The 16,120-nt window shown below is 44.2% G+C and overlaps 1 protein-coding gene, 1 long non-coding RNA gene and 2 pseudogenes across 2 annotated transcripts in view; 1 reads left to right on the top strand and 3 right to left on the bottom strand.

The window, feature by feature from the left end:
- Positions 1 to 16,120, bottom strand: part of LOC147301836 (uncharacterized) — a 62,706-nt gene that overhangs the window by 1,410 nt on the left and 45,176 nt on the right. The window lies entirely within an intron of this gene.
- On the bottom strand, positions 1,230 to 1,972 carry LOC147301840 (macrophage mannose receptor 1-like; annotated as a pseudogene).
- Positions 5,652 to 7,440, top strand: LOC147301839 (uncharacterized). Its single transcript, XM_086282090.1, has 2 exons — positions 5,652 to 6,426; positions 7,360 to 7,440. The coding sequence occupies exons 1-2, from the start codon at positions 5,845 to 5,847 to the stop codon at positions 7,438 to 7,440; spliced, it is 663 nt and encodes a 220-aa protein (XP_086138216.1). The 5' UTR covers positions 5,652 to 5,844.
- Positions 13,199 to 14,983, bottom strand: LOC147301838 (C-type lectin mannose-binding isoform-like; annotated as a pseudogene).

Genomic DNA, 16,120 nt, shown 5'->3' with positions numbered 1-16,120 from the left:
TCACACATCCTATCACTACACAATTGATTATACACCTCTAAGCATATATGGTTAAATATTTCTAAACATAAATGACAATCAACAATACAAACCCTAACAATGATATTTTAATATCTGGAGTTCCTGGCTGTATTTGTACATCTTTTTGTCAACACAAACAAGGATGTTCCTCATAGATATAGTATATATCTCTGTCGTCAAACCTCATCAACAATCCATGCAAAAAGTCAGTAGAATGCCAGACAGCTCATGTTGAGAAATCAGTTTTGCCCCGGTTCTTTTTTATTCCTCGAGCATCCAGAGACGGCACTGGACTCAGTAGTCATTTTCACAAAAGCTTTATTCATCTTTACTCATCTTTATTTATCCTCATTTAAGCATGCATTCTTCTAGAAGGGAAGACTTGCCAGGCCAGTGCCCCTCTGCAAAATCTTCACTCCTTTGTCTGTGAAACACAGTTTTGTAGGAGCGACCTCATCATAAAACCTCCCATGGTGAGCTGCAAACTCTGTGTCTGTGGCTATGTGCACAAGCACGTAAATGCCTGTGTGTGCACGTACCCGTATGTCTATGTAAGTGCACATGAGTGAGTGTGCGTGTGGATGTGTGTGCGTAACAGTTAAAACACTATGTGCGTATATCTCTATGTACGTGCCTTCCTGAGGGTCATAAAAGTCCATCTCCCTTCCAAACCAAAGTTATTTAGTTACAAACTTTGAGACTCCCACCCAGGCATGCCCTGAGGAATTTCCACTCAGCATTAACTCCTCTTTGTCTTACACAGTTCAACTGGGGGAGGGTCTCCTAAAATCTACTCCTAAGTTCATGACACAGTCAGGTCTTTATTTATATCCAGGGCAGTGTCAGTGTCTCACAATTCTATATCCTATCTAACACATTCCTAAACTCTAAAATAAGCTAAACATTCCTACACTCTGCACACTGCAATATGTGTGGATTCACTCTGCATGCAAATATGAGAGTAGTCTCAAAATGTGAGAAACATCACTGTGAACAACAAAAAATCTGGAGTTTAATTTACTAACTTCAGGTTACACAGTTAAACACACATATGAAGTGGTGAAACCCAGTGCTTCCAAGATTCAAGGAAATTTGTCAATAAAGAAACCAAAAAAATTGCACATCAAAGAGCAAAATATCAATAATATCAAAGGTGACAATGAACAAACACCATCTATACCAACCTTAATAAATAATTCAAATGAATTTTATAAAGTAAATTCAAACTGTAATCTCTCTTCACAATCACGAGCCTCCCAAACATGCAGTCCCTTCTGTGACTTGTATGGCTGCACACTTCATCTTTGAGTGTGGACATGTTGGTTCCCCTCACCTCACACCAGGCCTCATAGCCCATCTCCTGCCCATCTACCAATAGCCAGTCCCCAGGCAAGAAACACAAGCTAATCCAGCTGAGTTCAGTGGTGTTATGTTTCTTCAGTTCTCTCTGGATCAGCAGCATTTCAGTCTCAGACGCCACACTTGCCAGGTCATCATGGTGCTCCCTGCAGTAATCCAGAGCTTCCTCCCAAGTCAGTTCCTCCTCCACCACTATTGCACGGTAGCAGAAGAATGTGTTGATATTCTGTGGGTTTGCATCATTCCACCTGTTTATCCACACACAGCCACTGTCTTCAACACTGTGACAGTTGTTAGGTTTACCTGGTGCCCAGAAAAACATGGTAGCCGCTCCACCTCCTGACCAAAGCCATTTTTCTCTATCTGAGGAATTTCTCTTCAGTCCTATCCAGATACATCTATTGATACTACCAGAGAGCTGCTCAAGTTTGAGATTATTATGTTCATTACTGACAGGAGCCAGGTCTGTGTATTGCTGCCAACAGTGTGTCAGAGCAAGCTGCCAATTTTTTGGCCGTTCAATGTAAAATTACTTGGTAAACATTACAGATAAACTCAGCAGAAACAGGATGCACATGAAGAGCAGATCCATCCTTAACTTGTTTTACAGAATTTTACTGAAAAAAAAAGAGGTCTGATGATGCTTGTTAAAGCTGTGAGCCTTTTGAATTTCTCAGAAAACATTTGCATTGGGGCGGCTCTTAATTCACTGAACCTGTGGTATTCATGACCCATGGAAGAAATCGCAGGTGCTGCTCATATGTATTTTGATTTAGGTCAATTCATGTTTATATTGTCCTCTTGACTGGAGTTCATAAATACAATTATCAATACATAATTATCAGAAATTCAACAGGCTCATTTTAATTCATATTACATATCCTGCTTCTATTTGTAAACATTTTTCAAATCTGCATTTCTGTCAGGGTCGGACGGTGCCCCGACCGGTCAACCTGCCTGTGTGTGTGTGTGTTCTCCTCTCTCTCGCTCTGTTTTTCTTGACTCTGCTGCGATTGTTACGAGGTCGCGTGGCAACGAGAGACCTCCAACCCAGAAGCGCTGCCGCTCTGAGCTGCCTCACCTGAGACCGAGGCTGTATCCCAATTCAGGCAGCCTTAAAGTACGCAGCCTCAACGATCCTCAAGGGCCGCGTACTCAAAGACCACTAAGGCCGGAAGTGCGAGGCTTGCGAAATGGGACGGTCTAGCCTCTGTTGCGCTGCCCAGGTTGCCTAGCAACCATGATACTAACAGCTGGAAACGTTTCATACAGCTTTGTTTGACAGAAATGAAAGAGAAAATCTTATGTTCATTTGTTTGTTTGTTTCTACATGAGCTTTGATCATTCTCTGTAAGATTAAGCTCAGCTATTAAACGGCGTATATTTTGAAGTAAAGGCTTTAAAACCAAGTTAGTACAAACGTCACTAATGTTACATAACTTTGCCGACATGTGGCCAACAGTAATGTTTTAATGTTCTTCGTTATTAAACATTTGCACATAAATAAGTGACATAATATTCAGTACTTACTTTTCACAGTTTACTCTTCGACTGCTCCGCTTCTGCCGTCTGCGGCAGAATTATCCACACCGACTTCCGCGCTATGAATTGTGGGATATATGGGACCACGAAGTCTACACTGCCACAGCCTTAAAATTCAGGGAAATGAAGGATGCATTTCAGGGCCGCATTTCGAGCAGCCTTTGAATTGGGACAGCCTTCGGCGCGCCGCTGTGACGTAATCGGCCTTGAAATGCGTACTTTAAGGTTGCAGACCCTGAATTGGGATACAGCCCGATTCCTCGCCAGCTGCTGCCATCATCCACCATCGTTGGCAGGACTATTTAATGGTGTGGCTGAGCGACAGACATCGCTGGAGTATTGCACCAAGCTCGGTAGCTAGCGGAGGGAAGCTAATCGTGTTTGTTTTTGCCTGCTCCCAGGAGGAGGAAGGAGAGACTTTACGGAGTTTCGGGAGTTTGTGGACACTGACGCACTGCCACGCATCACAGAGGAAAAAGGGGAGAGGATCACTAAAAGGATTTGAACTGTGGATAACTGTTGACTGGTTTTTCTTCACTGTAAATAAAAGCACTGTTCAACTTAAGCAAGAGGTCCGCATCTGGGTTCCCTAACTCACCTGCCTTGACAATTTCTGCATTGATATAGCTAAAAACATCATCTGAGTTTGTAAAATGAGTTATAAGAAACCAATGAAGAACCCAATTAGGCAGTCTTAGACTTAATGGATGAGTTTGGTCACTTCAGGGTATCTGGTTCTGGACTATTTCAAGCTGAACGTTAAGATTTGCTCCAGTCCGAGGCTGTGCCCCCCCCCACACACACACACCCCCTCTAGCAGATCATTACATGAAGGAACCTTTTAAAAAAACCAAAAATACAAGCGCGTCCATGCTCACAGGTGTACACACGGGTGATCACACCCACAAACTACACCCTTTTTGGCTCCTACCTCAAAGCACACTGTGTTCTGTTGATCTTATGTGCTGCACAATAATGTTTAATATTTAGTATTTACTGTCATATTCCCATATATCATTGTGATGTTGTTTATTCTATTACTCTTGTTCTCTTCTGCTTGTTTTCTTTTTTCTTTCTCAGCAGGTGATCCAGGTGATTGATATTTGCTTTTTTTTTTGCTTTTTTTTTCTGCTCATTCTGTTGGTTTTTGTCTTTTGCCCTTCTCCCCCGTCCCTCTTCTCAGCCGTTTCTCTTTCCCTCTTTCTTTCTCCCCTTCTTTCCTCCAGTCAGAGAAAACTGCACCCACCCCACCATCCACTCATCTTCCAGACTACATAAGACAATAAACACCCAGGCTGAGATCTTCCTCCACCTCTCCTGTATCTCCCCCTCCTGCAGAGAGAGCCCCTGAGGAGAGGAAAGCTCCTGCAAGATGTGACAATCTTCCCCACCAGTTGAAGAGCCCCCCAGGTGGCTCGATGCACCGGCGGCACCCTGCTCCAGGGCTGGGCCCCGGAGCAGGGTGTAATGAAAAAACAACTTATAAATAATTGTTTAGCTTGAATTCAAATAAAAGAATGATAGCAATATGTTAATGAATACAGTAACACAAGATGTGAAAAAGCATTTAAGACTATTGGTCACACATTGGTTCAAAATTTATATTAGAATACAACATAAGACATCTTGAAGTTTTTAATGAAATTGCAGTACAGTGTTATCAGCAATTTACAAATGAAGAAGCAAAGCTTTATCATTTCTGCTTATGGCATAAATGCAGCGGTGTATGTCACACAGTGAATTAGCTAAATATGAAATGGTAATATAGTACCTTACAGTCCCATGCAGAGCTACAAGCAATGTGAGAACAGCAAGGCAAATAGTTTTGCAAACAGCCTCACCTTTCAAAGCACTGGTGAGAATAACACAGCAGACACTACAGGTACATTTTCACGCGGCCTGCAGAGAGGGTTTTATTAACATATGAAACCTACATCACTCTGAGGTAAAATCCTATCCAAGTTACTTTTCAAGAATGAAAACTTAGATAAGATGTGCAAGAATAGCCTGGGAAAAAAACTGCAGTTGTATTTAAATATGTTTGCTATTTTTCACTTTCAAAAGGTCAATCTTCTAACAAGACAGAAATAAAACAAATGCACATCAAAGATATCAATCAGGTATTAGCCTGGAAATCAAAACTCACTACTAAGCTCAGTAGCAAATAAAACTGAGTCTCTCTTCACAGTCACGAGCCTCCCAAACATTATTACTTCTTGTCACCTGTACGGCTGCACACATGTGGACATGATGGTTTTCTGCCTTCACTCCAGGCCTTGTAGCCCATCTCCTGTCCGTCTACCCACAGCCAGTTCCCAGCCAGGAAATGCAATCCGATCCAGATGTGCTCAGTGGTAATGTGTTTCTTTAGCTCTTTCTGGATCAGCATCATGTCAGTCTGTGATGCCACGCTGGCCAGGTTGTTATGGTGCTTCTGTAGCAGGTTGAAAAAGCTACATGTTTATTTTTGTAAGAAAACCAATTACCCCCTTATTTTTTGTTTATTATTGTGACTTATTTTGACATTGTTATGTGTTGCCAGACCATGGTTATATTTCATTATGCCAGTAGATGGTGCTCTTGCACTGCTGTGGAACTACCAGAGAGACTCTAGCTATAGGCTTTGCGCATGCGCAGCTCAGAAATAAATGAGCTCCAGCCTGAGCAAGACGCTAACTTGGGTGTCCTCTCTATTAATCCACAGTCTGCTCATATTTGGCTACGCAGTGCTCTCTAGCCTGTGTGCCGCTTGCTGCCGGTCCAGATTCCCCTAGGTCTGGTGCCGGTAACAACTGGGGGCTCGTCCGGGATCGTCTAGTGGTGACGTGTGTGCCAAACGACCAGAACTGGTGTCCAAAGTCTCAGGGAAGGCTGCATTGAGTGCGTCATCCAGGGAGCCCAGGTCACAGTCAAAACGTCAAGATGGCCACTGTTACCCCACGGCGGTTGTTGATAGTAAAGATCCAGAAAAGACTTTGTGATTTGAGTGTGAGCCAGCTGCGCACAGTTGTTTCTTCAGTGGAGGATGGCAGTATGACTCGCAATGTTGATGGCTTAAGTGAACCAGAACTGTATGACCTGATCGTTGGGTACATCAGAGGTGAAAAGTTGAGAGCGTTGGAGGATGAAGGTATGGCCCAGCTCTTGCTCCTCGACGACATCGTGAGTGACCTGCTGTCAACGGACGTCGGAGGGGCTGGAGATCATCTCGCCGTGCCGCTTGAGATGGAAGACATTCCTAACCAGCAGCAGGAGTGCCCCACTTCACCCCACACTGACCCCACACATCCTGACAGACACCTGGCTATGCCAGCTGACCACATCCCCACTCTACCATCACACCCTAACAAAGACTCTCACACACAGCCCATTCTACCACAGGACAGAGACATCTCCACCTTTCCCTCATCCATGCTAAGAGACACTGATACGCCCACCAAGAACTTCAACATCCCAGCTTCAGTGTCACCGGCGCCTAGTGTCGCTGGGGTTTCCCCTGGCAGGGTGAGTCGTCCGTCCAGAGGATATGACCAAGTTTTGAATCTCAGTGATGTGGCAGCTTTGTTTTCACGCAGAGAATTCAAGTTGCATGGTGGACAAATTTCAGATCTTGGCTCGGATATGTCCCACAGTAGTCTGTGCAAACAAATTGATGAGGGGTTACAAGAAGGGTTTACTGAGTGTGAAATAATCAGAACTGTGCTAAAGATAATGAAGCCTGGTACTCTCAAGGAAATCTTAACCAACAAAGATGATTTGACAGTTGATGGTTTGAAGATTCTCCGCTCTCATATTCGAGACAAGAATAGCGCTGAACTCTTTTAAGAGCTAAGTAATGCTAAGCAGCAAGACAAAGAGAGTGCACAGCAGTTTTTGTACAGAATTATAGGGTTAAAACAGCGTGTACTATTTGAGTCACGACAGCCTGGTGCAGACTTTAGCTATGACAAAAAGCTTGTGCAGGGCACATTTCTTCACACACTTTATCAAGGGTTCAATGAAAAAAACAACTATGTGAGACAAGACCTCAAACCTTTTCTTAATGACTTGCAGGTTAGTGACGACTTTTTGCTTGAACAGATTACAAAGTCCACCAGTGAGGAAGCTGAGAGACTGAGGCGACTGGGTACCACATCTAAAATTAGACTTGTGACTATAAGTGCCGCTCAGCTTGCTAACACTGACTTGACTGAGCAAGCGAAGGTTGACACTGAGCTACAGACTAACCGTGCAGCTATTAGAGAACTGACTGCCCAAGTGTCTTCATTGACCAGACAGCTAACTAAAGTGGTGAGCTAGACTGATAGTGTGACATCTGGAGACTCCTGCTCGCCCCTGAACCGCCCTCCAACACCTCCAGCTGAGAACCGGGGCAGATGTGGTGATTGTGTACAGCAAGGCAAAGTGAGCTGCCCCCACTGTTTTACGTGTGGCCAGCCAGGACACCGGGCTATTGGCTGCCTGCGGCGTAAGGTGTCGGGAAACGGGGTGAGGTCACTGGAGAGGGGCTGCCAGTGACCGAACAAGCCGAGGAGTCCCCAGCACACACCAGTTTTGCTAAGACTTCAAGTGTGGTGAGATCAAATGCACCCAGTCCTGTACCACCAGTGAAACCCACTGCACAGCTTATTGGGAACAGATGTATGGTCTCATGTGCCATCAATGGAGTACCACTTAAGATGCTGCTTGATTCAGGGGCCCAAGTGATTATGGTATCAAGAGCGTGGATAGAGAAAAACATCCCCCACATTAAGATCAAGCCACTTGAGTCCCTCCTTTCAGACCAGCCTCTGGAAATAGCGGCAGCTAATGGTACAGACGTTCCATTTGATGGTTGGGCAGACACGGAACTTCAAATTCAGAGTGTGAACTATGGGCATGTCGCCATACAAGTGCCAGTGCTTATCAGTCAGCACAACCTTAACTGTCCTATTTTAGGCAGCAACGTAATAGCTGAAATCCTAAAAACCAATAAAGAACAGAGAGGTGGGGCTGACCTTTCTGCGCTCCTCAAAGAAGCTTTAAGTGTCAGCAGCAGTGCAGTAGATGCTCTAGTTTCAGCACTTCAGATGCCCACCCCTGATGAAATAGATCCTGAGAGTAGTGTGAGAACAGGAAAAAAAGGTGTAATGATTCCTGCAGGACAGATTTGTGAAGTAAAGTGTAGAGTCAGAGAATGGCCAAGAGGTGGCCCAAAACTCTTCCAACCAAATCTAGAGAAAAGCTGCCCTGAGGGTTTGGAGTTGTTCCCAGCTTTGGTAGATGTCCCCAGTGGGTTGACAAAAATTGTTAAGATTCCCATTCAGAATCCTACCAAAACATGACATTCTCTCCAAAAGAACAGTCTTAGGTACTGTTGGGTAGATAGCTTGTACTGGAAGGACTGTAAGGTGCTTGTTCAGGTTTGCAGCTACCACTCCCCGGAGTGTCGGCCAGAACACTGCTCAAGGCCCGGATGAATGTTCAGAAGGGAGACAATGAAGACACCGAGGATAGTGCAGACTCTTGTATTGACTTCACACAGTTGAAGGTAACAGGGATTGTCAGAGGAGCAGGTATTGCATACAGGTTTAGGTGCGTGGGCATGGGTGTGTGTGTGTGTGTGGTCTCTGAACGGAACAGAAAGAAAATGCTACATTACTAAAGTGTTCACAACAATATCTCCAGAGTACATCAACATAAACACAGGTGGGAAATAAACTAACATCCCCTTTAATACCATAGGCCATATATTACCCACAACTCACACATAGACCCCCTGAGAGAGCTAACCAGGTACACAGCTATACCCAACCACACGGCAGGAAAGTTAGCTTAGCTTAGCACCCGCTAGCGGCACAGACAGAAACATAGTCATTTCCCCCCTAACCTTGGTTACAGTCCCAAACACATCTTATTATCACATCCTCACACATCACCAACTTACGTTGCTCATTAACGCACACTTCTCACGGAATAACCAATTCTCTGCCGGTAATCTGGAGCAGAAAAGCTCAGGTGCTTTGCCCACGTTTCTCCCTGGACATAGTCTCTCATACAAAGCGGTGGGGTGACCTCTACTGGCCACTCTAAAAACTACAGGTGAACTAACAACTGAACAGAATAAAACCATAACTACGGGGCCTTTTGTACAGGTACATTGGAAGAGGTGACTGAAGTAAAACCTGTCAAGTATCTCTCTGCTGACGCAGGGTCATCAGCCCATACAAATGTAAAAGTGTGTTCAGTTCAGCTAGGTAACGGAAAGCACCAGACAGAAGTCAATGAAGGTCAGAGATGGCATCCACCTGTTGATTTGTCCTACCTGACAGAGGATGAACAAATGGTAGTTAGAGACATGTTGTATGAACAGTCAGATGTTTTTGCCCAAAGTGACTCTGACATTGGTTGCATCTCAAGCTTGCAGTTGAAAATTAATCTGAAAGACGGTACGCCTGTCCAGACATCCTACAATTCGGTCCCCAAACCTTTGTATAAAGAGGTAAAAGAATATGTTCAGAATTTGCTGGACAATGGCTGGATCAGAAAGTCCACATCACCCTACTCATCTCCGGTGGTGTGTGTCCGAAAGAAAGACAAAAGCTTACGCTTGTGTATTGATTTTCGGGGCCTTAACCGTAAAACCATTGCTGACCGCCACCCACTACCACGCATCCAAGACCTGCTGGATAATTTGGGGGGCTATTCATGGTTTTCAATACTCGACCAGGGTAGTGCGTACCACCAGGGCTTTGTTGATGAAAGCTCAAGACACCTGACAGCATTCAGCAAGCCTTGGGGGTTGTACGAGTGGATCCGCCTCCCATTTGGCCTTACCAACGCCCCAGCAGCATTTCAGAGATGCATGGAGGGGGTCCTTGATGGTCTGAGGGATGAGTGCTGCTCACCATATTTAGATGATGTGCTTTGCTTTTCCAAGACATTTCATGACCATGTTGATGATCTGAGGCATGTGCTTTGCCGCCTGCGAGAGCATGGTGTGAATCTATGTCCCAAAAAATGTGAACTGTTTAAGCGTCAGGTCAGGTATGTTGGGCGCTTGGTGACCAGTGAAGGTGTCCAGATAGACCCAAAAGATCTCGAAGCAGTGGAACATTTGAGAGACAGAGAGCCAAAGAACGTGGGAGAGGTCAGAGCACTCCTAGTGTTACTAGGTTATTACAGGACGTTCATTCAGGACTTTTCTAGAATAGCGAGACCACTGTTTAAGCTTATTGAGAGTCTCAGTGATCCTAGCCTGCAATGTAGCTCAACTAGAGCCAAAATCAAGTTAAAGCGCACAAATGGTGGTCAGCTTCCTTCCAAAACACCAGTGCAATGGACAGCAGAACATCGTACTGTGGTGTCACGTCTGGTGGATATGTTAACCAGTCCACCTGTCCTGGCTTACCCAGATTTTAGTTTGCCCTTTGTGCTACACACAGATGCATCAAATGAAGGCCTGGGGGCTGTGCTTTATCAGCAACAGGGGGAAAAGCTCTGTGTCATTGCTTATGGTTCCAGGACACTCACGCCTGCTGAGAAAAATTACCATCTCCATTCTGGCAAGCTTGAATTCCTTGCCCTGAAGTGGGCAATTTGTGATAAATTTAGGGATTACCTCTACTATGCACCCACTTTCACAGTGTACACAGATAATAATCCCCTCACATACTGTACATCTTGAGCACAGCAAAGTTAAACGCTGTGGGACATCGGTGGGTGGGCGAATTAGCTGACTTCCATTTCACTGTAAAGTATAGACCAGGCAAGTCCAACACAGACGCTGATACGCTCTCCCGCTATCCATTGCCACTCCAGGAACACCTCATGGAGTATACTGAGACACTGTCCCCAGAAGTGGTTTCTGCAATCTGGCAAGGAGACAAAGCCATGAGAGACGGTGATGTACCATGGGTGGCTCCACTGCACTGTGTTGATGACACACCCCCTGAAGGTGCCCCTGTCATCACCCCAGAAAACATCAGGGCTGCGCAGAGGGAGGACCCCCCTATCTGTGAGGTGATAAACTTGAAAAAGAGTAGATGGAGTCCTAATAGTAAAGATAAGAGACAGCTAGGACAAGAGACACGTAGGCTAGTACATGAATGGAACAGACTTGTACTTGAGGAAGGAATACTGTACAGACAGACTGGACAAAGAAAACAGCTGATCCTACCCAGTAAGCTGAAGCAAACTGTACTGAAACACCTACATGATGATATTGGACATGTTGGTGCTGACAGAGTCATTCAGTTAGCAAGGGAGAGGTTTTACTGGCCTTTTATGCAGCGTGAAATTGAGGACTATGTCATTCGCCAGTGCCCTTGTATCAAACAGAAACGGCCAAATGTCCCAGAGAGAGCACCAATGGGCTCGATAACAACCAGTGCCCCCTTTGAACTCATTTCGGTTGACTATTTACATCTAGAACCAAGTAAAGGTGGCTTTGAGTACATTTTAGTCTTGGTAGATCACTTTACCCGTTTTGCCCAAGCTTACCCGACTAAGAATAAATCTGGCAAAACAGCAGCTGAGAAAATCTTTCTTGACTTTATCCCGTGCTTCAGGTACCCTGAAAAGCTGCATCATGACCAAGGCCGGGAGTTTGAGAACAACCTTTTCCAAAGACTCAAACAGCTGGCAGGAATAGGCCACTCTCGAACAACCCCCTACCACCCACAGGGAAATCCTGTTGAGCGTCTAAATAGAACACTTCTACAAATGCTACGGACTCTTCATGAGGAGAAAAAGGCAGAATGGAAGGATCATTTGCCCCATATAGTCCATGCATATAACTGCACAAGACATGAAGCAACGGGCTATTCACCTTTCTTCCTCCTTTATGGAAGAGCCCCACGCTTGCCTGTTGATCTGCTTTTTTATTTAAAACCTGAAAAAGAGTCACAGTCCAGACAGGAGTATGCACAAAAGTGGGCTGCACGCATGCAGGAAGCCTATAAAATTGCTTCAGAAAACAGTGCAAAGTCCTCTGCAAAGGGGAAAAAGCATTATGATCAGCACATCAAAGGCATTGCACTGCAACCAGGAGATCGAGTGCTTGTCAGAAACCTCTCCGAGCAGGGTGGTCCAGGCAAACTCAGTGCCCACTGGGAAAAGAAAATTCACAGAGTTGTTGAGAAGATTGGAGATGGACCTGTATATAGGGTACAATCAGAAACAGGAGACAAAACCTTTCGTGTCCTGCATCGAAACCTCCTGCTGCTTGTGACTGATTTGCCGGTAGAGCAAGATCAGCCGGGACGTCAGAAAAGACAAACACAAAGACGGGGAGAGACAAACCCCAATGAAACAGTGGAACATGAGTCTGATCATTCGGACGAAGAGGAAGGGTACTCATACAGCCTGAGAACGATACCTGTGTATCAGTGGAGGAGAGTTAACCCCAAAAGGCCTCAGCCGAGACCACACAGTGAACTGAGAGCTGTAGCTCCTGAGTTCCAGCCAATAAGACACGAAATGGAATCAGTGGAAGTGCAGCAGCGAAGTGCAGTCCCACCAGCTGTAAATACAGAACCAGCAGATTTCCCAATGCCTGTTGTTTCATCACCAACTGTGGAAACCCAGGAGGAACCTGCAACTGAGGATCTTATGGAGGACACAGGGTCGGAGAGCTGTGTGGATAACAGGGACCCTGCCCCAGAGACACCAGAATGGGATGTGCCACCAATACGGAGGTCGACCAGAGCTGTGAAACCAAGAGAGGTTTTTACATATAGCCAAATGGGACAGGAGACCTGGAGCAAACGTGATGCTTGCGTATGTTCCCTGCCACATGCCACTTTACCCAGCTGTTCCTGACTGTTATTACCCCACACCAGTATGGACATGTTAGACTGGTGACCAAAAGACCTTTTGGCATTACTCCTGGAACTGTAACAGTTTTGACTATTAGACTTTAAAGACTTTGGGCAAACGCCATGAAGTGTGTTAGTTTGGTTCCAGATGTCCGGAGCCATCTCTTAAAGCAGGGGAGAGTGTAGCAGGTTGAAAAAGCTACATGTTTATTTTTGTAAGAAAACCAATTACCCCCTTATTTTTTGTTTATTATTGTGACTTATTTTGACATTGTTATGTGTTGCCAGACCATGGTTATATTTCATTATGCCAGTAGATGGTGCTCTTGCACTGCTGTGGAACTACCAGAGAGACTCTAGCTATAGGCTCTGCGCATGCGCAGCTCAGAAATAAATGAGCTCCAGCCTGAGCAAGACGCTAACTTGGGTGTCCTCTCTATTAATCCACAGTCTGCTCATATTTGGCTACGCAGTGCTCTCTAGCCTGTGTGCCGCTTGCTGCCGGTCCAGATTCCCCTCTGGTGCCGGTAACACTTCCTGCAGTACTCCAGAGCTTCCTCCCAAGTCTATTCTTCCCTCACTACTTCAGCGCTGTAGCAGAAGAAGTGCAAGTGATCATCAGGATAATCACGCCACTTGTTGTTATAAATAACACCGTAGATTTGTTCCGGCTGATTGTCTGGTTGATCACTTGCCCAGAAAAAGCTAGATACCTCCGTGCCTCCGGACCACATCCATTTTTGACTTTCTGAGGAATTCTTCAATCCTATCCAGATATGGTCATTGGAATTGCCAGGTTTCCCAAGTTTGAGATTATCCTGTTCATTACTGACAGAGGCCAAGCCTGTGTGATGCTCCCGACAGAAACTCTGAGCTTCATTCCAGGACTTGTGTTTCTTAATGTAAACATACTTGCTAAAAGTTCCAAATAAGCTCAGCAGGAGCAGGATGCAGGTAACGATCTGATTCGTTGCTGTCTTGTTGGAAAGAGTTCTGGGGAGCGGTGAGATGTTTGAAAAATATTTGCTGGAGCTCTGAGCTATTTATCAGGATTTATTTGCATAGGGCGTTCCTTTGATTTGCTTAAGGTATCAATAATTTGTTTATCCTTCAGATTTTTCTAGATTTCTGCACTAGTAGGACCTACAACCGAAAAAAAGAAAAATACAAGACAGTTAAACAAGAGTGATCTGTGACTGTATAACTCTGCAAGTGCTCAAAGTTCCTCCAGAATGAGTGAGTTCAGTCATGGGATTTAGATCTACATATCAGGATCTGGGTTATATTGAGAAATTTTATTTGGTGCCATCATTTATTCACAGCATTCAGGAAAGCCAGGGAGTTCGGAGTGGTTTGAGTGGGGAAATATGTCAAAAATCAAGAAGCAGTACTTTTTGCCGACACTGTTTTTCTTTTTCTATTCTATTGGTGTTGGCCAGAGGGGCCAATGGTGCGATATGGCAGCCTCGCTTCTGTCAATCTGCCCCAGGGCAGCTGTGGCTACAACTGCAGCTTGCCTCCACCAGTGTGTGAATGTGAGAGTGAATGAATAGTGGAATTGTAAAGCGCTTTGGGCGCCTTGAAAAGCGCTATATAAATCCAATCCATTATTATTATTATCATTATTATTCCTCAATGATAGACCATGACGCTAGGATAAATGTGGCTTTAAAAGAAAACACTTGAAAAGAGACATTCTACCTGTTTTGAACTTTTGAAGATGGAATCTGTTTTTTTCTATGCCTGTAAGACTGATCTATCGCAAATAACCAACATTCAAAACAACCAGGAAGCATTAATATCGTGAAATGTTAAACATATAAAATAGTAGTTAGAGACGCTATTCTTTTACCTTATCAGAATCAGAACACTTTATTAATCTCAAAGGAAATTATGATTCTTCCTATGGGTTGGAGGGGAACATGATTTGTTGACCATTAGGGTGGAGTTGTATACCTCTCTGGGGATATTGAGTGGGCATGGTGTAACACATCTGTACTTTATCAATGGCATTTCAATGTAGTGTCATTTAAGCAACACTGAAATCATTATTATAAAGATGTTCTGTAAATCTGGTCAGTGCATAACTATTCTAATGACACAATTTGAACTGGAGCATTGATTGAGCTGTATATATTGTTTTTGTTGTGTTTATCAGTAACAAGACTTTTTCACTATTTACAAAAACACTTTGACCATACATTAACCAAGTATTCTACAAACACTTAGATCTACCTTCCACATTCTTTGATAAGGTAACACATTGTTCCTTATTGTAGAGTCTTTGAATCCCTTGCAATTTTTGCACATTGTTACACATCTGGTGATCATCACTCATCATAATCTTTGTTGGGAAATTTTTGCAGCCCACCTACTGCCAAGCCAACTTTGTTTACAAAGCACTTTAAGAATAGCGAGCACTGGCCATCTCTCCATTTGTATCCCTGTAGCATGTTGGAGCAAAAGTCCTCTGTCAGCTTTTGCAACTGAAACCTCATGAGCAGCTTCATTTATTATGTGCCTGTTAAAAATATTTCACAGCCTCAGATAATAATTAGATTGTATGAGCAAACTTTGAGAGAGTTTAACAGTTGACTTTCAGTGCACGTGATCATTGTATGATAGCAAACTGTAAATGACAGCAGAAAGTGTCTCTGCTGCCCTCTACAGTAAGTGTTCAGAATGGTTCTGTCAGGGTTCCTGGGTGCTTGACCCAGTGTTTTCAGTTTGTTCATGTTCTCTGTTTATTTTCCACATGTTCACAGTTTCTGTTTTATTATGTTAGCCATCTGTCTGTGTGCGTTATGTTCTCTTCCACTTCCCGTGGATCATTAGTTAGATTAGTTCAGCTGTCTACTCACTGGTCTCTAATCATCATCGTATTTAAACCCTCAGTTCCCTCAGTTCATTGTCTTGTCATTGTTGTCGACAGTTTTGCATCTGTGTTCCAATACAGTTCAGTCAGTCTTTCAGTTCACCCAGTAAGTTAGTTGTCCATCTCATGTTCTGTTCATCCTGCCCACATAATAAACACCAGCCTTCACCAAGCCACGAGTCCAGCGTTTGGGTCCTCTCTTCCTTCCTTCCACACTGTGACGCCCTGATAGGTTCCTGCAAGTGCTTCCACTAAATGCAAACAGTTAAGGTTGCACCTCCAGTTTTTTTTCTTTGCCCTCAATGTCAAAGATGGTTTCAACATCTTTTATTTCTTCTTTGCCATCTTTATCCTTGGAATTAGATTCTAATTCCAGTGGTGGAGACGAAACACCCGACCTCAACATTGTTTAACCTTTCTGTACTTCACTGCAACCTTTTTAATTTGGCATGCAGTTTCCCTCTGAATTTTTAAGTTCCTCAAACATAGTTTTGTAGATTCTATGTTATAACCCTTGAATGCTTCT

The sequence above is a fragment of the Aulonocara sp. 'chitande type north' Nkhata Bay genome, linkage group LG23 (assembly GCF_057382095.1).
Source record: "Aulonocara sp. 'chitande type north' Nkhata Bay isolate Kocher_YH1m ecotype deep benthic linkage group LG23, A_spYH_male_GT1.1, whole genome shotgun sequence".
In the NCBI taxonomy this organism is placed as follows: Eukaryota; Metazoa; Chordata; class Actinopteri; order Cichliformes; family Cichlidae; genus Aulonocara; species Aulonocara sp. 'chitande type north' Nkhata Bay.
Note: the sequence above shows the minus strand (reverse complement) of the source record. Positions and strands in the feature narration are given on the sequence as shown.

Coding starts and splice junctions, on each gene's coding strand:
- LOC147301839 (XM_086282090.1), top strand. CDS start 5,845: ATGGCCACTGTTACCCCACGGCGGTTGTTGATAGTAAAGATCCAGAAA. Junction 6,427..7,359: donor CTGGGGTTTCCCCTGGCAGG/GTGAGTCGTCCG, acceptor ACGTGTGGCCAG/CCAGGACACCGGGCTATTGG.